Below are 22,646 nucleotides of genomic sequence, written 5' to 3' on the forward strand. Positions count from 1 at the left end.
TATTTATGCTTTCAAGTTCAGAAGTTGGTAGATATTTCTGGGCACATGCTTAAAATATTAATTTACATGTAAGCACTCTTTGTGTAAACACACACTTTAAGGATTTGGGAAAGGCGAGTGGAAACTGTCCTTGATTTCAGTATGGATTTCTTTCAGAAAAAGAAAGTTTTGTAGTTGTTGTCTCATAATACATTGTTAGAAGTACTGCTTCTATTGTGAATGGTAACTGCAAGTTAGAAAAGCTTTTGCTCAGACTTTCTTACTCCTCAAGAACAGCTCAGGAGGCACATGGACACGGTGAAGGAAAAGCTGTGATTCCTTTCTATTTTTAAATTAGGAAAAAGTGCTGTGTAGGTTTGTGTGCTGACACCTTTGTTTTGTCTGGGGGAAGTGGTTTGTCTGTACAGGTCAAGGAACTCGCTTAGCAGCTGGTGTGTAAAACAGTTGGGAAGCAGAGATGTTCCTGGTGGGAACCAGGCAAATGGGACAGATCCCTGTGTGCAGCCTCGCTGGCTTTGTCAGGCAAGCGGTGCAGGGGACTGATGTTTGTTACACTGCCTGGAATGAGCTGAGCCTTCCCATCCACTGTGGCGGCTATGGAGGAGTGCTTCTGTTTATCAGACCCCTGCAAAGGGAGGTTGCAATCAGTTTGAACTGAGAAGGCTGCAGGGGCTGATTAATTGGAAGTTTTATTTGTCTGTTTCATTCTGTGTTGCCTTACTCTGGTGATAATTTAGTAACTTGGAGGAGAATGTATATAAACAATAAAGCAAAGCAGTTGCAGCCTTCTGCCCTTTACCTGATAACTGTAGGATACCTGCTCCCTCATCACTGAGAGGATGCTCCCAGTTTATTGGATAGTGTACACTGCCAAACTTGGAGAAATGAATCCTTAGACTTTGGTTTGGTTTTTGTTCTCTCTGTGAATGCAGCATAGTTCCAAGCACAGCACAAGCACTGAGAGCTGACCGAAACTTTGATTGCAGTTAATAGCTGGTGACTTGTTCCAGAGTGTAGGGGAGACTGGAGGGTTTTTAAGGGAACCATGCCCTGAACTGCTTGAAGGAAGCACTTGGGGAAATGACCTTCCTCTTTCTGTGGGACTTGCCTTGAGAAATAGCTGCGGGTCCTAATGCTGGGCTGAAAGCTTTCCCTGCATTTCAGATCTTGATTCCAGCCCTCTCCCGCCACATTAGGAAGTGGCAGTGGTAGCAATAGTCATTCCTTAAACCATGCAGCCCTCCGGGACACTTGTGCTGGGCGTGGCTCATCCCTGGGAAGCCCTTCCCCACCTCCAGCCTGTGCTGGGAACTTCTCTTTTTGTGGGTTTTCATGCAAACTCTGCAATGTCTCAAGATGCTGAAACTCGGAAATGTTCTGCTTGGCACATGTGCTAACTTTGAGTAATTAATTTTCATAATTTCTTTTTGAAGCATTGTTTGGCAGCCGTGCTAATTACAGAGGAGACAGCGGGGCTCTGGGGAGCGCTCGCAGTCCGTGGGGTCCGTGCTCCTGGCTGGGCTGTGTCTCCTGCCTGTTTACCTGGCACTGCTGGGCTGCAGCATCAGCATCTCCCCGCTGACACGGGCAGGCAGAGCTGAGGAGAGGCTGTGGAACGAGCGAGAGCAGTTGGGGATTAATTAGTTACTTACACGGAAGGCAAGACTTTAATTCCCTTTTTAAAGAAGTCGTTTGGCTTCCTTCAGCCTGTGTTACTGCCACATGTGTGAGGAACTGGTGCGTTTGTGGTGGGATGTTCTCTGCCCTGACGGGCTGAGCGGCTCTCTGGGTCCCTGACTGCCTTTCCTTTGACAGAGACATTTAACGTCGTACCCGTATCGCTGCACCTTGGCCGATTTTCAGATCGAGAAAAAGATCGGCCGCGGCCAGTTCAGCGAAGTTTACAAAGCAACTTGTCTGCTGGACAGGAAACCCGTGGCACTGAAGAAAGTGCAGGTGAGCATTTCAGGGCTCCCTTGCAGGTAGGGTGGGAAGGATCCAAGGCTTGCCCGTGACCTGGAGGCTGAGAACGCTGCCCTGCAGGTCCTGCTCCCTCATCTCCCCCAGTGGGCTCCTGTGTCCAAGGCAGGATTGCACAGCAGTGCTGCTGTTTCATGTTGATGTTAAATTTCACCTTTTACTTACGAAGAGTATTCACCAAATTGTTATTAAATGTGTGAGCCAGCGAGGCCCTGGTACCATGAGGAGCTGCCATCCCAATGCAGCTGAACCACAGGAACATGGAAGGGAAAAAGACTGGAGCTTGCTGATGGAGTTGGAGCAGACTTTGTGAGAACTTGGATATCAGAAGTGTACATTTTTTAAACTTGGCTGAAAGTATTGGGCAGTATTCAGAACAGCATTTAGTTTGAAGAAATTTGCTTTAATCCTTCAAATCCTCCAAACTCTCATTTCCAGTGACTTTGTGATCGTTGCAGAATGAATGTTAATGCTCAAAGTTATTTCTAATTATTACAGAGAAATCAGTGGAAGCTGTATCTGTTTAAAAGAGAAAAGTAAACATTTTGTCTTTTATTTACTATATGAAATGAATAATAATTAAACCAATGAAGATTACAGCAGCAAATTCATAAACTTGTGTCTTTATTTTTTGTGCTGCTTACAATATTGCCTGTGGGTTTTAAAATTAGTTTTTCCCCGATGTTATCCCTGTGGTGGTTTCAAAATAAAGAAAACATTGATCTTTCTTTGATCTGGGGATTGTGTGAATACTCATTACAGTAGAGGATGTACAAACTGGGAAAGGAAGCACCAACTGCTTGTTAAAGTATAAAGTACTTTTTTTTGTTGTTTCATTTTTATCTTCTATGTTTTTGTGTTGGAAGATTTTTGAAATGATGGATGCCAAGGCAAGGCAAGATTGCATTAAAGAAATTGACCTCTTGAAGGTAAGACTTTTTATAATAACTTTTTTTCTTTCTTTTTTTTTTTTTTTCCTTTTTTTGGTACTTTAGTTTTTGTTTGTTTTGTTTTGTGGAAAAAATAGTTTTCAGGTTGGCAAATAAAGCTTACACAGCAAAGAAGAAAGTAGTTTTGCCTGTGCATGTCATGTATGTGTGTGTATAAATATCACACATGAAAAATGAACATTTAGATAAAGGCTCTGAAACCAGAGTTTATTGTAGTGATTTTAATGCCTTAGTAGCTTATTTTAAATTGTTGATTAAAAACATAGATGTGTTGCACTTTAAATATCTATTTTTAGTAAATGCAACAGACTGTAAAAGGCTACAAATTTAGTTTAGCTAATCAAATTTCATTCTGAAAATATTAAGTAATTACTTCTGTGCCTGTGATTTTAGGGATTTCTGTTCAAATTCATGCAGTTGTAGCCTGAATCTGTAGGCTGTAGGGAAGGATAAACGTGAGCCAGTTGCCCAATAGTTATGGAGGAAAATAATGCTGAGGTTTACATTCAGAAAGATCTGTGATATTTTTGGGTTCTAGGAAAAAAAACATTCAAGCATCAGTTGTGAATATAAGAATGAAATATACTGAAATGAAAGAAATTAATTAGTGAAAAAGCCAGCGTAAATAATCAGATAATAAACTGACGTGCAATTTGTGTATTATTGTCCTCCTTCAAAGTTTTAATTTAGTTTTGTTGTTCTTTTAAGGGGCAGAGAGACCTTGAGTATTGTAACCAACATCTGGGTGTTTGTTTCTATTTAATGTGGGGGAAAAATTGGTTATTGCTTAGCAAGGCATCCTTCAGGATGTTTCTTTTAAATGTTTTGCAAGTTTGCAGTAGAAGAGGTTGTTTCACCCTCTTTGGGTGGAATTGCTCTTTGCCCAGGACATCTCCAGGCTGCTGTGCCTGTGGGAAATGCTGTTTCTCCCAGGACTTTGGAGCAGCTTGGCCCAGGCTGTGGGTGCCCCCACTTGGAAGGTTTTGCAGGTGGCTCACAGGAGGTGCAGGTGGTGAGTCTGGGAGTTGTCCTGAGCACGTTCTAACTGCTCCTCTTGCATTCCCTCCCTCTGCAGCAACTGAACCACCCCAACATAATTAAGTATCTGGATTCTTTCATTGAAGACAATGAACTCAACATTGTCCTGGAGCTGGCTGATGCTGGGGATCTCTCTCAGATGATTAAGGTGAGGACGTGTCTGTCCTGGAGGTGCTGCAGGCTTCCAGGGTGAGGCAGACCTGAGGCAGTGGGATGAGCACAGCTGGGTTGGAAGCATTTTTTTCTCCTCTCGCAGTTTTTGCACACCCATGAGTTGCTTCCAGACCTGAACCCAAGTGTCTGGTGGCATTTTAAGTACCCCAGGCCATGCCCTGAGGTTCTGGTCACTGCTGCAGAGGGGAGTGTCTGATCTGGTGGGACACGTGTGTTATTTACAAGGTTGAGTTACTCAGTCTGTGATTGATGGGGACATTTAATTACTGTTGGGTTCACTATTCACACTGCCTGTCTGACACTCTGAAGACATTCAAGGAAGTCTATTGACTTCCTTTGCAATGGGGATTTGGGTTTGAGAAAATGTTTCAAGTACTTGTTCTTCTTTTATGTTGCTCTTAGGAATACTTGTATTGCTGCAAACCAGCTTTAGTTAAGCTGTTACCACCTGCTTTTATATTTTCTTTGACATGTTAATCTTTAGACATACATCCCTTGTGAGAACAGATGTGTTATATCATGTTTGTTAGCACTCTCAACCTTCTCTCCATGTTTTACCTGGTTTTTGCCATCATTATTCTGTAATTATCATAAATGAATGTTTGGAAAGTTCTCCTCCTCCTTGTTGTCACAGTTTAAAATATCTTATTAACAGATTTGTTTTCTTTGCCAGCAGAGCCATGAGGCACTAGGCCAAAGGCTGTCAAACGAGTTACCCGTTCAGGCCATAGTCAGTGGCTAAATTTACAGGATCCAGGGAAATCTGCCCGGTGTGACAGGAGAGCCCCTGGGCGAGGCTGGGAGCAGCAGTTGGCAGAGGCACTCTGGGCAGAGCCCCGAGCTCCAGGGGCTCTGCCCCAGCCTCGGGGGGCTGGGGGGGCACAGCTGCTCCTTCTGCCCAGGCAGCAGCTCTGCCTTTGTCCTCCCTGCTTCCCTGGGGCTTCTGCTGGGTTTTGCCCTTTCCCCACCATTTCCTGGGGAACTTGCAGCCCATCTTGGGTTGCGATCAAAGATGGAAAAAACCCAGGATTGTGAGAGCAGGAGTTAGGGCTGTGTAAGACCTTCCTGGGCTGTGCAAGGGTTCTGCTTGAGTTTGCAATCTTAGCTCACAAAAGTTTTACCTATTGTATGATTTCACAATATGAAATATTTGTATTTTTTAGTAATCTGTAGTTTTTAGTTTAAAATTATTGACAAATATGTTAATTTGCTTATCAAGGCTGGCTATTTAATTTTTAGAAATAACTTTCTGTGTCATAATAAGAGTTACATTTTCCAAAACATAACTGATAGAGTGATGGATTGGTGTCTTGCCCAGTGCTGAATTGTGCTGGCTTCCAGTTGCCACTGCTCTGTGTTCCCTCTGTATTTCAGACATGAAGAAAATGCATTTGGTTTTTTCAAGGTCATATAAATGAAGTTTTTCAACTGGTGCAAATCTAGGAATTCAATTTTTTTTATTTCTAACAGGGGTAAAAAAAACAAAAAACCAAAACCAAGCCCTAAACCCAAGAGGGAACAAAAACTTCCTCCTAAATGCAGCTCCACTGCAGCAGGGGAGTTTTCCCCACCAGCTCCTCAGTTCATCCTCTGCCTCCCCAGGAGCTGAAGGTCCTGTGAGGATTTTCAGTGGAGCAGCAGTGACAACCCTTGCAAGGTGTGAGGGTGATAAACCCAGGGCCTGTCTCTGTCATGCCCCAGTGTCTGCATTATTTATGAGGGATGTAGAGCTGCAGGAAAACCCACTGGAGAGTTGGGACTTCCTTGTAAATGTCAGGCGAACCTTATTGGACATGACATTTAGAAAATTATCACTTGTGGTCTTGCATATCCACTCTTAAATATTTTAATGAGAATTAAATAATTTTATTGTGTATATAACACTTTCTCCCTCACCCTCTGTAATTCCTCTGTTCTCTCTCTCGAGTTTTGGGTTGAGACTGTTGCAATCTGTCAGATTTGCTGCCTGGGGAATTGCACAGTCGTGCCCCTTCACAGCTGATCTGCAAAAGAAAATTTGCCATTGCTTGAGTCAAACACGAACTGGTAACAGCATTTCACATAAAATAGAGAATGTGACAACGGACATCAGATGTCAGTGCTGAGAGAGATGCAGAAAGGGGCAGCAAGCCATTCCCTTCCTTTATTCCTGCTGCAGATGGGAATTCTCACAAGTGCAGCTGTGGGGAGGCAGGAGGGTGTGTGGCGCTCCCCGTGCCTCCCTGTGTGGCAGGGCTGGAGGAGCAATGGGAAACCTCTGGAAGCACTGAAGGGTATTTTGTTAATGCTCTGGCTGTAGAGCTGGCTCAGTGAGAAGCCAGGGAGCAACGATCCGAGCCCGGCAGTTTTGGGATGCCTGGGTGCAGTGCCAGACACAGCTGGTGTGCCCCCCTGCAAAGGAAGGAGAGCAGCTGAAGGTCTGTAGTGTTTGGCCTTCACTGAAGTGTGCAGCTGGCTCTTTATTCCTGTAGTGGCTTGAAGAAGACTTCAGCATTGCAGGGAGCCAGGGCCACGCTGCACTCGGTGGTGCTGCTTTGTGCTGCCCATTATTCCCAGAGCTTTGAGGCACCAGAGGTCCCTGGAACGGGGACCCGGCTGCGCTCGGTGCTGCTGAGCACTCCCAGCTGATCAGGAGTGCCTCTGTCTCACTAGAGAGTGCACTTCATTTAGTATTCCAATTATGCATTAAATAGAATTTATTATTCTACCTGATCACTGAAGGAACATGGATACTTTACTGATGCTCTGGCCATCTTTTAAAAAAGGGAAGCAGATTTCCTTATCCTTGTTACTAGACAATGCAATAATGAATGTTTACAAGGGGGGGTGTTTAATGGCCTTTTGTTTCTTAAGGCAAAATATTTGAGACATTTGTTGTTTTGAGGCATTAAATATGTTTTGCGAGGTAATTAAGGAGATTAATGCTAATCATAATTGTGTCCATTCAAAAATGTCAAACCTATTTAAGCGTATTTTTCATAATAGTTGTTAATTAGTGAACTGCATCAAAGTTTCCACACAGAGAGGAGGAGTTAAAAGCTAATCAGAAGAAAAGTCATGCAGCTGCAGATCTGGAAGACATGAGCAACCTGCAGCTGACTAACACAATTCCAGAAACGAGTCAAATATGTTGCTTTTTCACTGATCTTTTATTTATTTCCTCCCACAGTATTTTAAAAAGCAGAAACGGTTAATCCCGGAAAGGACGGTGTGGAAATATTTTGTGCAGTTATGCAGTGCAGTGGAACACATGCACTCCCGCAGGGTGATGCACAGAGGTAACATTAATTCAGTCTCTTTTCACTGAATAATAATATAATGTTCCAATTAGTAAGCGCCTACATTCAAAAACAATTATGCTGATGTTCAGCCAATGCATGTTTAGAGAGGCTGGAGCCTGCGAGATGGATTTCTCCTTCTGTCTCTGCCTCATCGTTAAAGCATTCAGGCTGAAGTGAGGGTGGTGTTAGGAAGATGAGCTGCTTTGTATTCCAGACACTGATATTAAGTAGAAGTGTCAAACTTGCCATTAGAAAAGTGTCAGAAATAAAATGCTGAGACTCCTGGATCCAGCGAACTCTAAGAAATAGTCTTCATTATATTAGCTGTGACCTTAGAGAGTTGAGAAGAGTTTTCCTGTCTTGCGGGCTTTTCTGAAATATTAATACAAATATGTCCCACACTCTCATAACCTGTTCTCTATTTTCATTAATTATTTTTGAATATCTTGTCTCAGAACATCTTATAACTTTGAGCTCTATCCAAAAATTACACTATTGTTTTCAGTGTTAGTGAGGTGCTTTGGGAAGGACTGGTCTCAGGAAATTCAGATTTTCCAAAAGGTACCAGCACCCATCTTGGTTGCTTGTTATTTCCTTGCTCCTTTGAAGGAGGACATTCTTCACTATATTTTTCAGCAATGTGATATTATTTTTGCTCCGTTATGCATACCCTGATCCACTGTATCACTTGTACCTGAATTAGGTCTGTAATGGCTGAAACAGGGAGCTCTCACATAGTCTGCTCTAACATGGGGAAAGAGCCTCTAGCTCAGCTCTGGCATGATTTCTACCCTCCATGAACCAACTGGGCTGTGTAGAGCCCAGAATTTACATATATGTGGAACAGTAATTATCCTTTTCATGAGGGGATGGTGGTGGGCAGTGCAGTTTCCTGTGGAAAGCCATCATTCCCAAAGAGAACTGGGCTCATGTCTTTGATTTCCAGCAGTTAGAGGTTGCCTCTGTTCTGTTGAGCTGTTTCCTACATTTTCCCTCATTGGTATTTCTTGTGTGCTGGGAAGTACACTCTGATTTTTGTGTCTGTGCAGAGCTCGAAGCCTTGGAAGATTGAGCCTATCAAAGCTCTAAAGAAACAGGGTTCTGCTCGAGCCTCTTTGTACCGCCAGCGCTCCAGGCGATGCTTCTATTGCAGCATTAGAACCAGATAACCTTTTGTGGCTTTGACCTTTTACCTTTTTCTTCTTGCAGACATAAAACCAGCCAACGTGTTTATAACAGCCACAGGGGTGGTGAAGCTGGGAGATCTTGGATTAGGCCGGTTTTTTAGTTCTAAAACCACTGCAGCACATTCCTTAGGTAAGCTGGTACTCGTTAAGCAGGGCCTGGCGTGCACTGTCAGCTCTGATGTTCAAACACAGGGAGTCCATCCTCCCGTGGTGACATGAGTGGGAGTCAGGGGATGGGGGCTGCATTTTAAATGTTCTTTGTAGGCATTAACAGGTATCTTCTGTTTTAAAATATTTTCTTTTTTTCTGGAGGGCCTGGCCTGGTGTGTGTTTTACAGCAAACAGCAAGTACAGCTTTTCCACTCTTTTGGCTGCATGGTGCTTGCTGGAATTCAGTGTTCCCCCAATACCTTTTACCTTTTTACCTTTGCTGGTCAGGTCCCTGCCCTGACAGGGGCTGGGACTGCCCCAAAAAGGGATTTCACTTGAAATCTGGCCTATGCTTTAAACATCCAGCTTTTCTTCACACCTTCCACATATCTTAAGGTTGTCTTCCTGATTTTTAGTGTTAACATTAATTCTAGTGCTATAGAAAATTGCATAGTTATGCAGTTCATTCTTCAAGTCTTACAGTATAAAGTATTTCATAATTTTGTCTGAAACCTCTTGAGAGGTGGCTGATTTTCCAATTTTATTAAGGGGTATGAATTTTTTGAGTCCCAAAGGTGCTTCTGTATTACAGCAGTGAAGGAACTTTGGCTTTTGTTGCAATATTTAAGCTCTTTTGAACTAATGTCTCTCAGTTGCCTTTGGAACACACAGTATTTGTTTCACGTTCTTGTTTGTGCAATTTCTTCCTCTGAGCGTGTCTTGCTGAATCCTTTCTTAGATGTGAACAAATTTCATTGCTAATCCTGGCCAGCAGCACTGGGCTTCTCAGTGCACAAGGAAGGAAAATACCTGCCTTGTTTTGTGTGTGCTTAAAAAATAGGAGGTATTTCTATAGTTTACTTTCATAAAATAGGAGATTTCAGATTTCCCTTTGTATCAAAAGCTGTCCTAGGATATATCCCCACTATACTTAATAGATGAAAATAAATCCTCTTCACAGGAAGTTACAATCACATCATCTGAACAGGCCAAAATATGATCATGTCTAATTATATGATCTTATCCAGTTTGACTGCTGCACTTATTATATTAATAAGAATAAATTGGGGCTTGGAAACTGGCTGCACATGTAAGCCAAGCTTGTGACCTTTACCAGGGCTGCTTTCTCCTAATTGAGAAAGCTGGAGTGGGAAGAGCTCAGCCCCTGGTGCACAGACCCTGCCCTGCCTCACATCACCGGCGTCCTGCAAACAGGTGAGAGATGCAGGACAGAGGGAGCAGCGAGTGTTGTGGGAGGGTTGGACACATCACCACTTCCAGCAGTTCTTGGATCCAAGTGAAAAAGAACATTTTAACAATCAGAAAATACGCAGATGTGAAGCGTCTTTCTATTTTTTGCTAATTTGCCAGAGATGGAGGTTTTGTAGCAGCGGGAAATGGCCTGATCGTGGGTTTGGTTTAATGAAGACATTTGCTGACGGAGCTGTGAGGGACGAAGGCCCCACACCAGAGCAGGGCACCGGCGCGGGCCGGGCGCGGAGCCTGGGCACTTCCCGGTGCTGCGTTGCCCCGGCAACCGCCCTGAACCATCATTTCTCTGGCTGCTGACCCATGAATTGAATGTGCGGCTTATGCAAATAGATTCATCTCATTTCTCCCTTTGCTTGTATTTGCGAGCAGCAGACTGGCATGAAAGGGCATCAGGCAGTCCCGACCCGGCTGACAGGTGTAGCAGGGGCTCGGCAGCGCCCGCCGCCGCGGCAGGAACGGAGCCGTAATTAGAGCAAGGAACAGAATGAACGTCAGATGAATTACCAGGCAGCAGATCATATTTGTCAGGAAGGATTGCATACATAAAAATTAAGTGACAGTACATGCCGAGGTAATGAAAGAAAAATGAAAGATTTGCCTGTACACAGCTCGTGAGACGCCGGCGAGCGCCGTGCTCCCAGCGCCGGCGGGAGCCGGGAGTGCCGCCGGGGCAGGGGGAGACCGTGGGGCAGGGAAAGCCCTGGCCCCTGGAAAACCTCCACGGGCACACCTGCCAGAGGGGCAGCAAGGGCACCTCCAGCCTCTCCCAGTGCTGGCACAGGCAGCAGGAACCAGCTGGGGCTGTGGGAGCTCACAGGGCGACGCCTCAGCTGCCGCTGTCGCTTCTCCCTGGAGAGAAGACGGGAGATGCTTTTCCACAGGGAAGAGCCAGTACAAGCCTCACCAGCAAATTCAGGTTTTAGAGGTACTGGCTGTAGCTGAGGTGAGTTTACTTGTTACGACAGCATGGTTCACCTTCCTTCCCTAATTTTAGACTTAGCAAACTTAACATTAAGCTGGTAGATCTTGCTTTAATAGGAGCTGTAATAAATACTGAAAATTTCCATTAATATTACAATGGATAACTTTTTTGAGAACTGGTATAATGTCCATTTTTAGCCAGATAAACTTGGCATTATCCAGAGCTTCTGGACTGGCTTTACATTTTGAAGAAACAAGAGGAATAAGAAAAACAACCAACCAGACCCCAAAAGAAACCAATTTTACACAGAACAGTCTTGTTTTGGAGCAGATGATTTATTATTTATTCTTGGACAAGAATACACTTGGAGCAGATTTTCCTTCTGGGAGATTCACGTAAGTCAAATCTTCCCAGTTTAGAACATGCCAATAGCCCTGGATTGGACTACGTGGGGTGTTACACGTTCCTTCTGGTTCCTGCTTGGATGTCAGGGTGAGCAGGGAGGAACTGAAGAGCTCTTCAGTAAATGGACCATTTGTCTGCCTTTTTTTCTTTCTTTTGCTTGCCAAGCCAGTTTGCCATCTGAAACAAAATCCCAGGGCTTGGAGGGGCTGGTAATCGGGACTTGGTAAGAAAAAATGGACACAAGAAATCCACGGAAAATGTCACCAGCCAGTGTGTTTGGAGCTCTTAGTTTGCCTCTAGTTCAGTATTTGTAGAAGAAAAGAGAGGTGCAGATCTTGTAACAACAGCTGCAATATTATGCACAAAATATTTGTTTTTCTCTAAGAGTAAATAGATTTGTTTTTGTTTCCCCCATGAAAATTAGTGGGGGCACCTCATGCTAAGATTTGAAGGAATTTAAAATCTATTTGAGTGTGTCTGACCACAGTTTTACTTCAGCTAATTCCCAAATTCTCCTGGGAAAAGACCTGAGCTGCCTTGTTGGAAATACACCCCAAAGAATGCAAAAGTTTAGAAAGGGATACTTGAGAACTTGACTCCTTTTGAATAATGCTGGATGTTTTTCTTGGTAACCTGCAAGTGTGGTTGGAGAGGGTGAGCCAGGTGAGAGATCCTGGCTCTCATTTTCCAGCAGAATTGCTTCCCTGTAAACCCATGCTTGCAGATGTGAGAGGAGTGGAATTTTAATTTCATTTTTGGAATAACTTTGCCACCTTTGCCTTTGTGTTTTCCTCGTGAAAGAAGAGACTCTGCTTCTAATCTTAACTGGGAATAATTAGCATTTCCCTACCTTGGATGTTGCAGCTGTCCCAGGGCTGTTGTGGCTGCCCATGGGCAGTGCTGGGAGAGCAGGAATGCTCTGGCATCTCTGAAGTGGCTGATGTTCAAGTGAAGGGCTCCAACTTCCAGAAGCAGAGCAGGAAGTCCTTCCTTAACAATAATCTTCCCTATGGTTTTGTGGCCTTTATAACTTCAAATGCATTACTCTACCACCTGGTGAGTAATGTTGAATCTGAGCAGTATTTTGTATTTTCAGCAGGGCAAATGCTGAAGAAAGTTTCTGATTAATAGTCTCCGATTAGAGTGTTCTTGTCAAATTGACTAATGGGATGCAATGGCGAGCCCCGACTGATTGCACTGGAAGCCTTGTGCAGCTTTCTAGAAGATGCTCATTACAGGAGATTCCCACGTAATGTTGGACAGGCCATAAAGAGAATTGGCCTTGTCAGTCTTTTATCATGACAGTTATTTAAAAATTAATGCATCAGTTTTGAAACGCAGAGCCTGCTTGTTTGTACATTTGCTGACAAGACTACAGTAATGATAGGTAAATGTGCAAGGTGGGCTCCACGAAATGAGCTCAGGCGTGGAGCGCTCCCCGAGCCATTAATGGGATGGAGCAGCCCCGTGACGCACTGAGCCGTGCCCCAGCCCTGTCACAGCCCTGTCACAGCCCTGTCACTGCTGGCACGGCCGGGCAGGCGTGATCCGAGCCGACGTGGGGCCAGCAGAGCTGCCAGGGCAGCGGGGCCGGGCTCCAGAGCCACGGTTGTTATTGGCTCTGGGTGCCCAGGCAGTGACCTGGAACAGCCGAGTGCCAGAGCAGCCGTGGCTCGGGGCCCTGGCACCGGCCCCACTGAGCACAGGGGCAGGAGTGGGGCAGGGCAGGGCAGGGCTGGGGCTCCTGCTGCTGCCATGTGCTCCACAGCTCCTGGCGGGCCTGGCACAGCAGCAGCGAGGAGGTGTCTGACACTGCTGCTCAGTGGGGACTTCCAGAAGTGCCTTCCACAGCTTCCTGGAATGAATCATCGTTTCTTCTGCAGCTGTATATTTTTAAGCAGGAAAATGAATCAGTGCTGTCCCAGCCAAGTCAGTTCTTGTACAGAAACCTGGCAGATGTCTGGGAATTACTTGGAGAGCTGTGCTGTCCATCGTGTGGATGTTGCATGCACATGGGACAGAGCCATGGGAAGCCTCTGGATGAGTCCTGTTTGCTCCTGGTGTCCCACGAATTTACTCTGTGTAGTCCAGTGAAAATCCTGAACTACTGGCAGGGCTCTGGTCACCTCCCTGCACCAGGGCCTTCCACAGGCATTAAACCCAGCAGGGTCTGGAGCTGTGCCCCTCTGACCTCCTCCTCCTGAGCATGGAAACAAAGGAATTTCCCTGTGATACTTTTCACATGTTGTGGTTTTGATAGAATTTGCAAAAATGTAACTTCTCATTAGGATACTCTTCACATTGAAAGGGAAATAATTTCTAAAGTGAAAGACCCGAAAGCATGAGCTGAGTTCATTGCACAGGGCTGCTGATTGCTGAACATCTTGAGGGTCCAAACAAATTACCTTCCCTGTGCTGGGTCACACGTGCAGGTGCCAGGGCCTGGGTTTGCCTCTCAAGGTTGTTGCTTTGTCCCAGAACTCATTTGTTTCCCACAGTGTGCAGATCCCTCCGTGGGAGTGCTGGGGAAGGTGGTGGCTGTTCCTCCACCTCTGGCACCATCCTTCAGCTTATTAGTCCTGCAGCTGTCTTCAGGCAGCATTTCAAATGGAGAAGCTGTAAACTGAATATTACAGGCAAATTAAGCATTTGCCATCTTGTGAGGAAAGGTCTTTAATTAGGAGAAGGATACACTGGAATGCCAAAAGGAAAAAAAAATTGACAGGGGATGGACAAGCAAGGGGAAGTAGGAGAAAAGAGCATATACAGTCCTTGGATGTTTTAATAAATGATGTATCTGAGGATTATTTGATGTAGTTGAGACTGCCAGGATGTCTTGTATTTTCAGTACCACAACTGAAACTTATTTAGGATTTTAAAAAGACCCTTTTTGAGGTAAGGAATTTATTAATAATTTCCTGTAACTTCTGTCCAAAATACTGAGTAAATTTCTTTTGATAAAATACAGACTTGTGGAAGTACATAGAAATCCTCCAGCTTCTGACATAACTGCAAGCTGGAGCAGGGTTTTAAAGCTTGGAGTTATTATCTTGGTTTTCTCAGACAGGTTTTGCATTCCTGGCTGGTGCTGGGCGCAGTGTCCCCTGCAGTGGCTGGTGACCTGTCAGCCACCCCTGGGGCCTGGCTGTGACACTCTGTGCCCTGCCAGGTGAACACTCAGGGATGTGCTGGCCCCTGAGTCCTGCTCTGGTGTCACAGTCATGACACCTGTGCAGTCTGGTCAGCCAAGGGGATGATCCCTCCCAGTGGCTCTGTCCATCCAAGACACTCTGAAGGTTCTTGGGAGCCTGGAAGGGAAACAAAACTATTCCCAAATGTCAGAAACACAGACAATATTTTCAACCATGTTCACCATTCTCTGCTCTGTTTATGATGATATATTTGGTTCTTCTCAGCAGTTTGTGCTACACCTGACCCTTGAATGAAATCTCTCTGTATGACACAGGTTGCACAGTCACTGGTAAGACAATAACCCCTGGTTTGTTTCTTTTTGCAGTGGGAACTCCCTACTATATGTCCCCAGAGCGAATACACGAGAACGGCTATAACTTTAAGTCTGATATCTGGTCTTTGGGCTGTTTATTGTATGAGGCAAGTATCTTCTCCCTTTTTTCCCCTGGGTTTTCCATGACCACAGAGTTCAGGGCAGGAATTGAGTAGGTCAGACTGCCTGTAGACAACTTGTTAAAATCCTTAGAAGAAGCTGACTTAATTTTGTGTTCACCGTGCACCTTCTGAGCATGAACGGAGGGGTTGTGAACAAAGTGGATTTGGGTCCCCATGGATGTGGAGGATGCAGCCATGAAAAGCCAGCTCACTCATCCCTCCTTGCTGCTGGGAGCAGAGCTCTGTTAGGGCAGTATAAGTCAGAGTTTTTCCTCACTGCATTTGTTTTGAAAATAGGAAATTCATTTGAATGCAAGGTACTGGTTTCTTAGATGGAATTCTGACCAAGTGTGGTATTTTAATTTTGGGAACTTCTGATAAAGAAAAGCAGAGGTTTTATGTAATGTGAAACCAGTGTCTCTAACTGCTGTATTATAGCTGGAAGTTTTTCTAATTGTACATTATCTTACAACTTCAGGCACAGACTTGGAGCAGTCACGTGTGGATGAATTGCCCAGTGTGCAGCTTGTTCTTAAAAGCTATTACATGTATTTTGAAAACAAGTGTTATGATTTTGTAACTGTGCTTTTGGTTTTGTGATTTCATTTTTAGCAGGGATCAAAGGGTATCAAATACTGTTGTACTTCTTCTAAATCTTTTTTTAGATGGATGCTTCTTCAAATTCAAGTGACAGTGCATGCCAGCATTTAGAAAGCTTTTATCCCCACCCAGAGAATTAAAACTCCCTGGGATATGTAGTCAGGAATATTGCTCACATCCTCTGGTTAACAAATTATGGGAACTGATGACATTTTACTTCTCAGTACAACTTCTGGTAATCCCATGAAATAAGAGAATAAGCAGAAATGTAATTGATTTTGTGAGCACATCAGATGTGAAAACTACTATAGCTGAGCATGTACTTCAGCTGGTTGGTTAAGCAAACGTTGTAGGACATGACAGGATAAAAGTGAATTTCCCATAACATCTGTAAGGCTCTGAGCTGGGCTGTGGCCCTGCCTGGGGGTGTTGGGCTGGCCAGGGCTGGCGGGAGCAGTCGGAGTGGCCCCGTTGGACTCCAGTGCCCGGCTGCTGCTGCAGTGCCAGGGTGCTCTGAGTCACTCCAGGCTGAGCTCCCAGAGATGGGATTCCAGATTTATGCAGAGAGAAATATTTAGCGTTGTGCTAAGATGTGTTTTTGTTGCAGGCAATATGGTCCCCTTATGGCACAGGAGTCTTGGTACTCCTTGTATTTCAAGAAACTGAATTAATTGCACATTAAACATAATTCTCTGGTAGGAGTAGCAGTACTACAGTAACATCTGAAAAAATTGGCATGTGAAGCATTTTTAAATTTCCTTCCTACGTAGGTAAACCTTAACTTAGGGAACAGGAGCTGTGAGGTATTGCAGATTCCAGGGAGGACTGGACAGGTACCAATTTTATGTTCAGTAGAAAAATGACTGCTTGACTTCTTAGACTTTCCAGAATTTTGAAAATTAAGCATCAGATCTGGGTGTCTTTGAAGGAACTCTTTTATCTGCTTTAATGTCTTGTAAGGAGAATGTTTTTCATTTGGCTTAGAAGTAAGGAAGGGACGCTTGTTTGGGTATGAGTCACTTTTGATATTTCTCCAGATAGATTGTGTAGATAAGCTGCAGAGAGATTTAATGTACAAATTGCCTTCAGAGACATGTGTGTCCACTGGAATCCACTTAGGGAACATTGAGGGCTTTGGGACATGATGCCACATAGCACCACTTAACTTTGACATTGATAATCATAGTGATTTTTATTAAATCTTATCAATATAGTAGTAACTGTCTTCATCCCTCACTTCCTGTAGATATCTGTCAGCAAGATAACTTGGAGGGGATAAAAATAAGTTGTTAATTCCCAGAATGTAGCTACAAGCAATGACTTCAGCAGTTCTGGCAAGATGATCAATTTAAACACTAACAGGGATTCCCATCTCTGGATGTTTGAACCAGTCATGCTGCGTGGTGGGCGTTTTCCATGGAGATCTGGCTGGCCTGGGGTAATTGCTCTAATCAAAATGTCAGGAGCAAACCCCAACGTAGCATCACAAACTGTAGTTAGTGAGATACTTGGAGTGCCTGTGGTCATGGCCCTGCAGCCCTGACTGCTGTAGTCACAACTGGGTGCTCTCTCTTTCCACTTTAATTCCCTGCATTTACCATCCCGAGCCCCTCGGTGTGTCCTTTTCATTCCTTCCCTTTTGCACATGAGCACTTAACTAAACCTGGAATGAAAAGTTAATGGGAATTGGAAAACCCCTCTCAACCTCTCTGGCATTATTGATGTGTGTATTGAGATCTTGGAGTCCCTGTTTAACCCTTGCTTGCTTTCTGTGTTTTCCCTGATGCCCCCATTAGTGCTGTCCCTGGAACAGTCTGTGCTGGGCTCTCCAGTTTGTTTTAGCTGACTGAGAGTAGTTTGCCATCAGTCCTGCTTGGGGAATAGTCTCTAATTGGACTGTGTAATTTTTCTCCTACTGTATCTGAGAGGGTTTCAGAGTTGTCTTAGAGTTAGCTGAGTTCTTGCTGATGGGCTGGTGGTCTGAGTATCCTATTCTTGGATTTTTTTCCCTTGAACCCTGGCAGAGCCTGGCACCAGCCCTGCAGGGGCTGCAGAGTTGTTGGGGTCTTGGAGCAGCCTGGGCTGGGGAGCAGCAGCATCCCTTGCTCTGCTCACTGGCTGAGAACAGAATTGGCTCTTGCAAACTGGCAGTACCGAGGGCTCTCAAATCCTTTGTGTTTCTGAAACATTTTCTGTTTTTTTCTCTCCAGATGGCAGCTCTGCAAAGTCCCTTCTATGGAGATAAAATGAACCTGTTTTCTCTTTGCCAAAAAATAGAGCAATGTGACTACCCACCTCTTCCAGCTGAACATTATTCTGAAAAGGTAAATTGGGAGTGTGGTTGCAGGGGAATGGGGAGGTGCAGTGACGTTTGCCCAGGCACAGGGAAAGGGAACCCAGGAGGAGAACCCCCCACCTCTAGGGAAGAACAGGGGATGGCCAGCGGGTCCTGGATACCTGGCTGAGTAAATCACTTCAGTGCAGTCTGAACACTGACAAGCTAAATCAAGACAAAAAAGATTTCTTAATATGGGAAATATTGTGAAACTGAAAGTATGTGATGCTGGCAGAAACCAGCAGTGAACCGTGGGAGAGCCCTCTCCTTAATTCCTTTGCCGTAAAACATTTCATAAAAGAGAACTGATATGTTTGTTTATGAAGTCTTCAGTGTGTGATGAAGTGGGCAAGGATTCAGTTGTAGAAAAAAAGAAAAGCCATTTAGTTTAATGCAATGAGCAGCTCTACAGCAGCTGTCCAGGTTTGTGTGTCTGAACATGAGGGATGGGCAGCAGCATCTGAAGCAGTGCACAAACCCAATGTCCCAGTTCCTGCTTGTCCAGCTGCAGACACGTGTGCTGGCTTTCCTCAGGGCCTCTTGAGATGAGCTTGACTTTTTTCTGTCTCACCTAGACAAAGCAGCTGGTTTTCCTTAACCTCCTCATTCCTTACAGTTGCCTTCTGTTTGAAAGGAAATGGCTAATGGCATTCTAAATGTTCAGTGTATCCTATGGGGTTTTTCTTTTGTTTCACTGGGCCTCAGCATCCTGAGGAGGAGCAGGATGCCGGGAAAGCACAGCCGGTCTGGCCTCCGCCCTGGGAGGGACCCTGCACCACACTTCACTTTTTGCTTCGTTTTTCCTTGCCAAGTAACTCGTGCAAAACGATGCTTTGAGAAGTAGTCTGTAGAAGAGAATTTTAAAATTCCTTTGCCCCAAGCTCCGTAGCAGCGCCCAGCTCCGTGCGTCCCTTTGCTGTGCTGCTGCAGCTTGCATTTCAGGATATGCCCGTTGGCAGCAGGAATTAGTGTAAGTTGACAGATGTGTTTCCTGTCTTTACAATTACTGTCTGTTTGCTTCCCTCTGGCAGTGCTGAAGAGTGTGTAGTGCAGTGATACGGTCGGGGTGAGAAGGATGGTTTAGAGCTCAAAGGCGCCGGGTCCCAGAGAACTGCAGATGGTTCATGCACTATTAACGGGATGCTGGCGGAGGCTGTGCCTGTGGCTGCAGCTCCTCAGCTGCTGCTGGTGCTCACTGGAGCAGCACAAACAGGGAACTGGAGCAGGGCTCCAGCACCAACAGCATCCAGTGTGGTCCTTCCTTGGAACAAGGCAGTGTTTGGGGCAGAGCCCCTGCTGTAGTTTCCTTTCAGGGATGTTCCTCTCTCTGTGGCCTTTTGAGCCTCACCAGTCCAGATCCCCCTGTGAGCAGCTGCATGCTGCTGGAAGCAGGAGGAGGAGCTGGGACCCAGCCAGGACTGGTTTTCTATATTGGGAACAGGTTTGCTGGTAACTGGAGATGCTGGCTGGCGGTGCTGATCCAGGCTCGGCCCACTGGTTCCTGCAGGTGCTGGTGAATGCCAGTGAGGACAGAAGTGCCTGGGCTGTGTTGCAGTGCTGCATGCACCAGGGAGCACAGCTACTCTTTGGACAAATGGCACTGGGCAGAGCTCTAGAAGTATTTTCAGTTGTTGTGGGACTTCTGTGGTCAGGGCTGATACCTGTTCACTCATTGGGGTCTCAGGGTTATGAAGGCTGCAGTGTCCCTGCCCTGAGCTGGTCAAAGGCACCAGAGAATGGGGCAGGGCCAGGCAGAGGTCTGGGTTGGGAGCAAGGATGGGCCTGGTTCCATCCAGAGCTGGAAACCTTGGGTACATTTGTTAATGCAGCTGAAGCTGTGTGCTTGATAGCTCTATGGCCATGCTTTTAATTACCGGTAAAATAATTGGCACTGTGGCTACTGGGAGGATGTGAGAAGATCAGAGGCTCAAGGCTGTTTTTCCTGGTGCCTCAGGGGTACCAGCAGCTTTCAGTGTCTGTATAATTAAAAGCTACAATCTTTCATGTGCACAATAAAGAGGTCTGGGAGGTGGGGAGACTCCAGCCCTTCTGCATTTTATTTATTAGATATAATCAATGACCAGTTTCTCTTTCTCATAAAGGTATTTTAGGAAGCACCAGGTCTCATAGCTGTGTCCAGTAGCCTAAGATGCACAAGTACTGGTCAGACTTGTGCTGCAAGGCTTGAGCGGGGTTAGTGCTGGGCACTGGGGGTGGTGCAGGAAGGGCAGCACAGCTGCAGTTCCTGAGAGCTCTGCTCAGGCTCCCCCTTTCCTCAGTTCCCTTTCACTGGCAGGTCCCTCCTCAGCTCCCACCTCAGTCACATCTTGGAAGTGATCTCGAGTTTCCTTCCTTCCTCTCTCTGTGTTCTGCTTGTGCACGGTGCCTCCCTCTGTCCCATGCTCTCCCCAGCCCTGGGTGCACAGGCTGGGTCCTCCTTTGGGATATAAAATATTGGGGTCAGGGAAGATTTAAATCGTTAGTGAAGATGTGGTGGAAAAGGTTCTTCCTGGCCCTTTTGGAGGTGGGACACACAGACATGAGACAGAAACATGCCTGCATTCTGCCCAGCAGCATCTGCACAGAAGAGTTCCCCTCTCCTGGCACGGGAGCTCGGGCACAGTCCCAGAGCCTTTTCCAGGAAGGCAGCAGAGCATTCACTCACATTTTTCTGTCTTGCAGCTGCGGGAGCTGGTCAGCATGTGCATATACCCCGACCCAGATCAAAGGCCTGACATCGGCTACGTGCACCAAATAGCCAAACAAATGCACGTGTGGACCTCGAGCACATGAGCCGGAGCCAGCACAGCTCAGTCTTACTTGAATTCTTTTTCTCAGCTGAAAGCGACTGGTGCCAGGTCACACAGGTGGGAGGTTGAGCACTCGCAGCAGAGGCTCCATCATTTGCAGGTTATCTGACAAGGACTCTTACAGGTGGTTGTGCTTTAACGTGAAGATTCTGTGAGGTATTGCAAGTGATTCTTTTTATTTTTTATTTTAAGGCAAATAATGTTACGGATGTAGATCATTTAAGGGTCCTTTCTTAAAACTGTTGTGTGTAATCTAGGATAGCAGCTATTACCGAGGGCTCAGCGTTTGCCAGACCTTCTATCTTAACTGTAATGTGAAATATTGAAATAATTCCTTCAGTGAAATCACTTTATACTAATGTAAGGATTACCATAGATTTTGTGTAATTTGTATAACTGCTACTTTGCCTCTTCTGCAAATGGTTAATAGCAAATTCAGTTTTTACTTGGTATATTTTAAAGTAGCCATTTATGTTTTTATTCATTTCCTCCTCTTCAGACTTAGGAACTGGGAAGGGTTGGGGGAGTGGGAAACCCTTTTGTTTCATTATTTCTTTTTTTTTTTTTTTTTTAAATGGAAAACTTAAGAGTATTTTGCTGATGCATTTCTCTGTCAGAGATAAGTTAAACATGAGCCTGGGGAAAAGAAGATAAACATGCCAAGCAAACCCCTACCAGCCTTGCTCCTGCAGAGAATTGCTCCTTTCCCTCATTTTTTCCTTTTGGAATGGTTCTTCTTCACCTCCAGGTTCCTGTTTAAAACCAGTGTTTATCAAAGCCACCTCAGTTTTGGTGCAGAGACTTTTACATGTTCAATAGTACATTGGGTACTGTCAGTGGAACTTCAGCAGTGTTTTAAACACTTGGAAAATTTTTTTTAAATAAATGAAATGTTCTGTGTATGGAATTCTGCATAGGATCAGCCCCTTCTCTCAAACTGTGAAAACTCATTACAGAATGTGAATGTTTATAAAATGTCAACCTGATCTGAAGGAGTCATCGTCTTTAAGTGCATGAAAATTGTCAACCAGCTAAATTCATTCATTGAATCAATGATTTGTTTCATTACTGTCGATGGAAATACTCACTGCTTTAGGAACAGCTGTGGATTCACGTTCCAGTGTCTCCATTCCATGTGCCTGTCAGGAGGAGCAGGGCTGCACCCGCTGCTCCAGAGGAAATCCTTCAGCCTGTGCTGCTCCAGTGCCGCTTCCACGTGGGACAGGGGCTTGTGCCAACGTATACATTTGTGTGTGACAGTTCAAATGCAGCCTGTGCCTGTTTTTTTTCTAAGAAAGCTTACAATCCTTAACTTTTTTGAACTAAGATTAGGGTTAGGGGGTTACATACATATATATGCTTTTAGTGGATTTTTTTAACCTACTTTTCTCTACTTTAAGGAAAACTGCAGTGCCATCTTCAACTACTTCCTGTAAAATGTGGGAATATTTGTATAGGGTACCAAGAAAAGCCATTAATTGCTGTGAATATGGTTGGTATCATTAATGGAAGGTGCCATTTTACTGAGGCCTCTCAGCAGAAAGTTAAGACTGCTGTTCTCAGGAGAGATGTGGGAAATTTAAATCAGCAGAACGTTGTGGAGGCACCAAATTGCTCCCACCATTTCCATGCCAACCAGCTTGGTTATTTATACCAGCTTCTTTAGCACTTCCCAGGGTTCAGCCTGAACCTCTGGTTCCACTGCAGCTTTCCTTGGAGCCATGGCTTCCAGGGAAGCTCAGCTCAAATATGAGTATCTGGAGAAGTCTGGTCACTTTCTTGCTACATGAAATTTCATAGTGCTTATAAAGAAATGTATTTCAAAAGGTAATTTTTTGCAATTGTGCCTTTTTAGATAAATAAAAAAATTATTTCTAAAATAAAGACCTTTGTTTAAAAAACAAAAAAGTCCAAT

The 22,646-nt window shown here is 44.9% G+C and overlaps 1 protein-coding gene across 1 annotated transcript in view; it reads left to right on the plus strand.

Annotated features, from left to right (window-relative positions):
* The window catches only part of NEK6 (NIMA related kinase 6), a 42,839-nt gene extending 20,200 nt beyond the window's left edge, over positions 1 to 22,639 (plus strand). The window contains exons 3-10 of the mRNA XM_030286860.4: positions 1,816 to 1,956; positions 2,847 to 2,909; positions 4,006 to 4,116; positions 7,312 to 7,420; positions 8,633 to 8,740; positions 14,877 to 14,971; positions 17,797 to 17,910; positions 20,604 to 22,639. Of these exons, the coding sequence (XP_030142720.1) occupies positions 1,816 to 1,956; positions 2,847 to 2,909; positions 4,006 to 4,116; positions 7,312 to 7,420; positions 8,633 to 8,740; positions 14,877 to 14,971; positions 17,797 to 17,910; positions 20,604 to 20,714 (852 nt within the window). The 3' untranslated portion in view covers positions 20,715 to 22,639. The remainder of the gene's footprint in view (positions 1 to 1,815; positions 1,957 to 2,846; positions 2,910 to 4,005; positions 4,117 to 7,311; positions 7,421 to 8,632; positions 8,741 to 14,876; positions 14,972 to 17,796; positions 17,911 to 20,603) is intronic.
* Positions 22,640 to 22,646: the final 7 nt, after the last annotated feature.

Source organism: Taeniopygia guttata, chromosome 17 (genome assembly GCF_048771995.1).
Source record: "Taeniopygia guttata chromosome 17, bTaeGut7.mat, whole genome shotgun sequence".
In the NCBI taxonomy this organism is placed as follows: Eukaryota; Metazoa; Chordata; class Aves; order Passeriformes; family Estrildidae; genus Taeniopygia; species Taeniopygia guttata.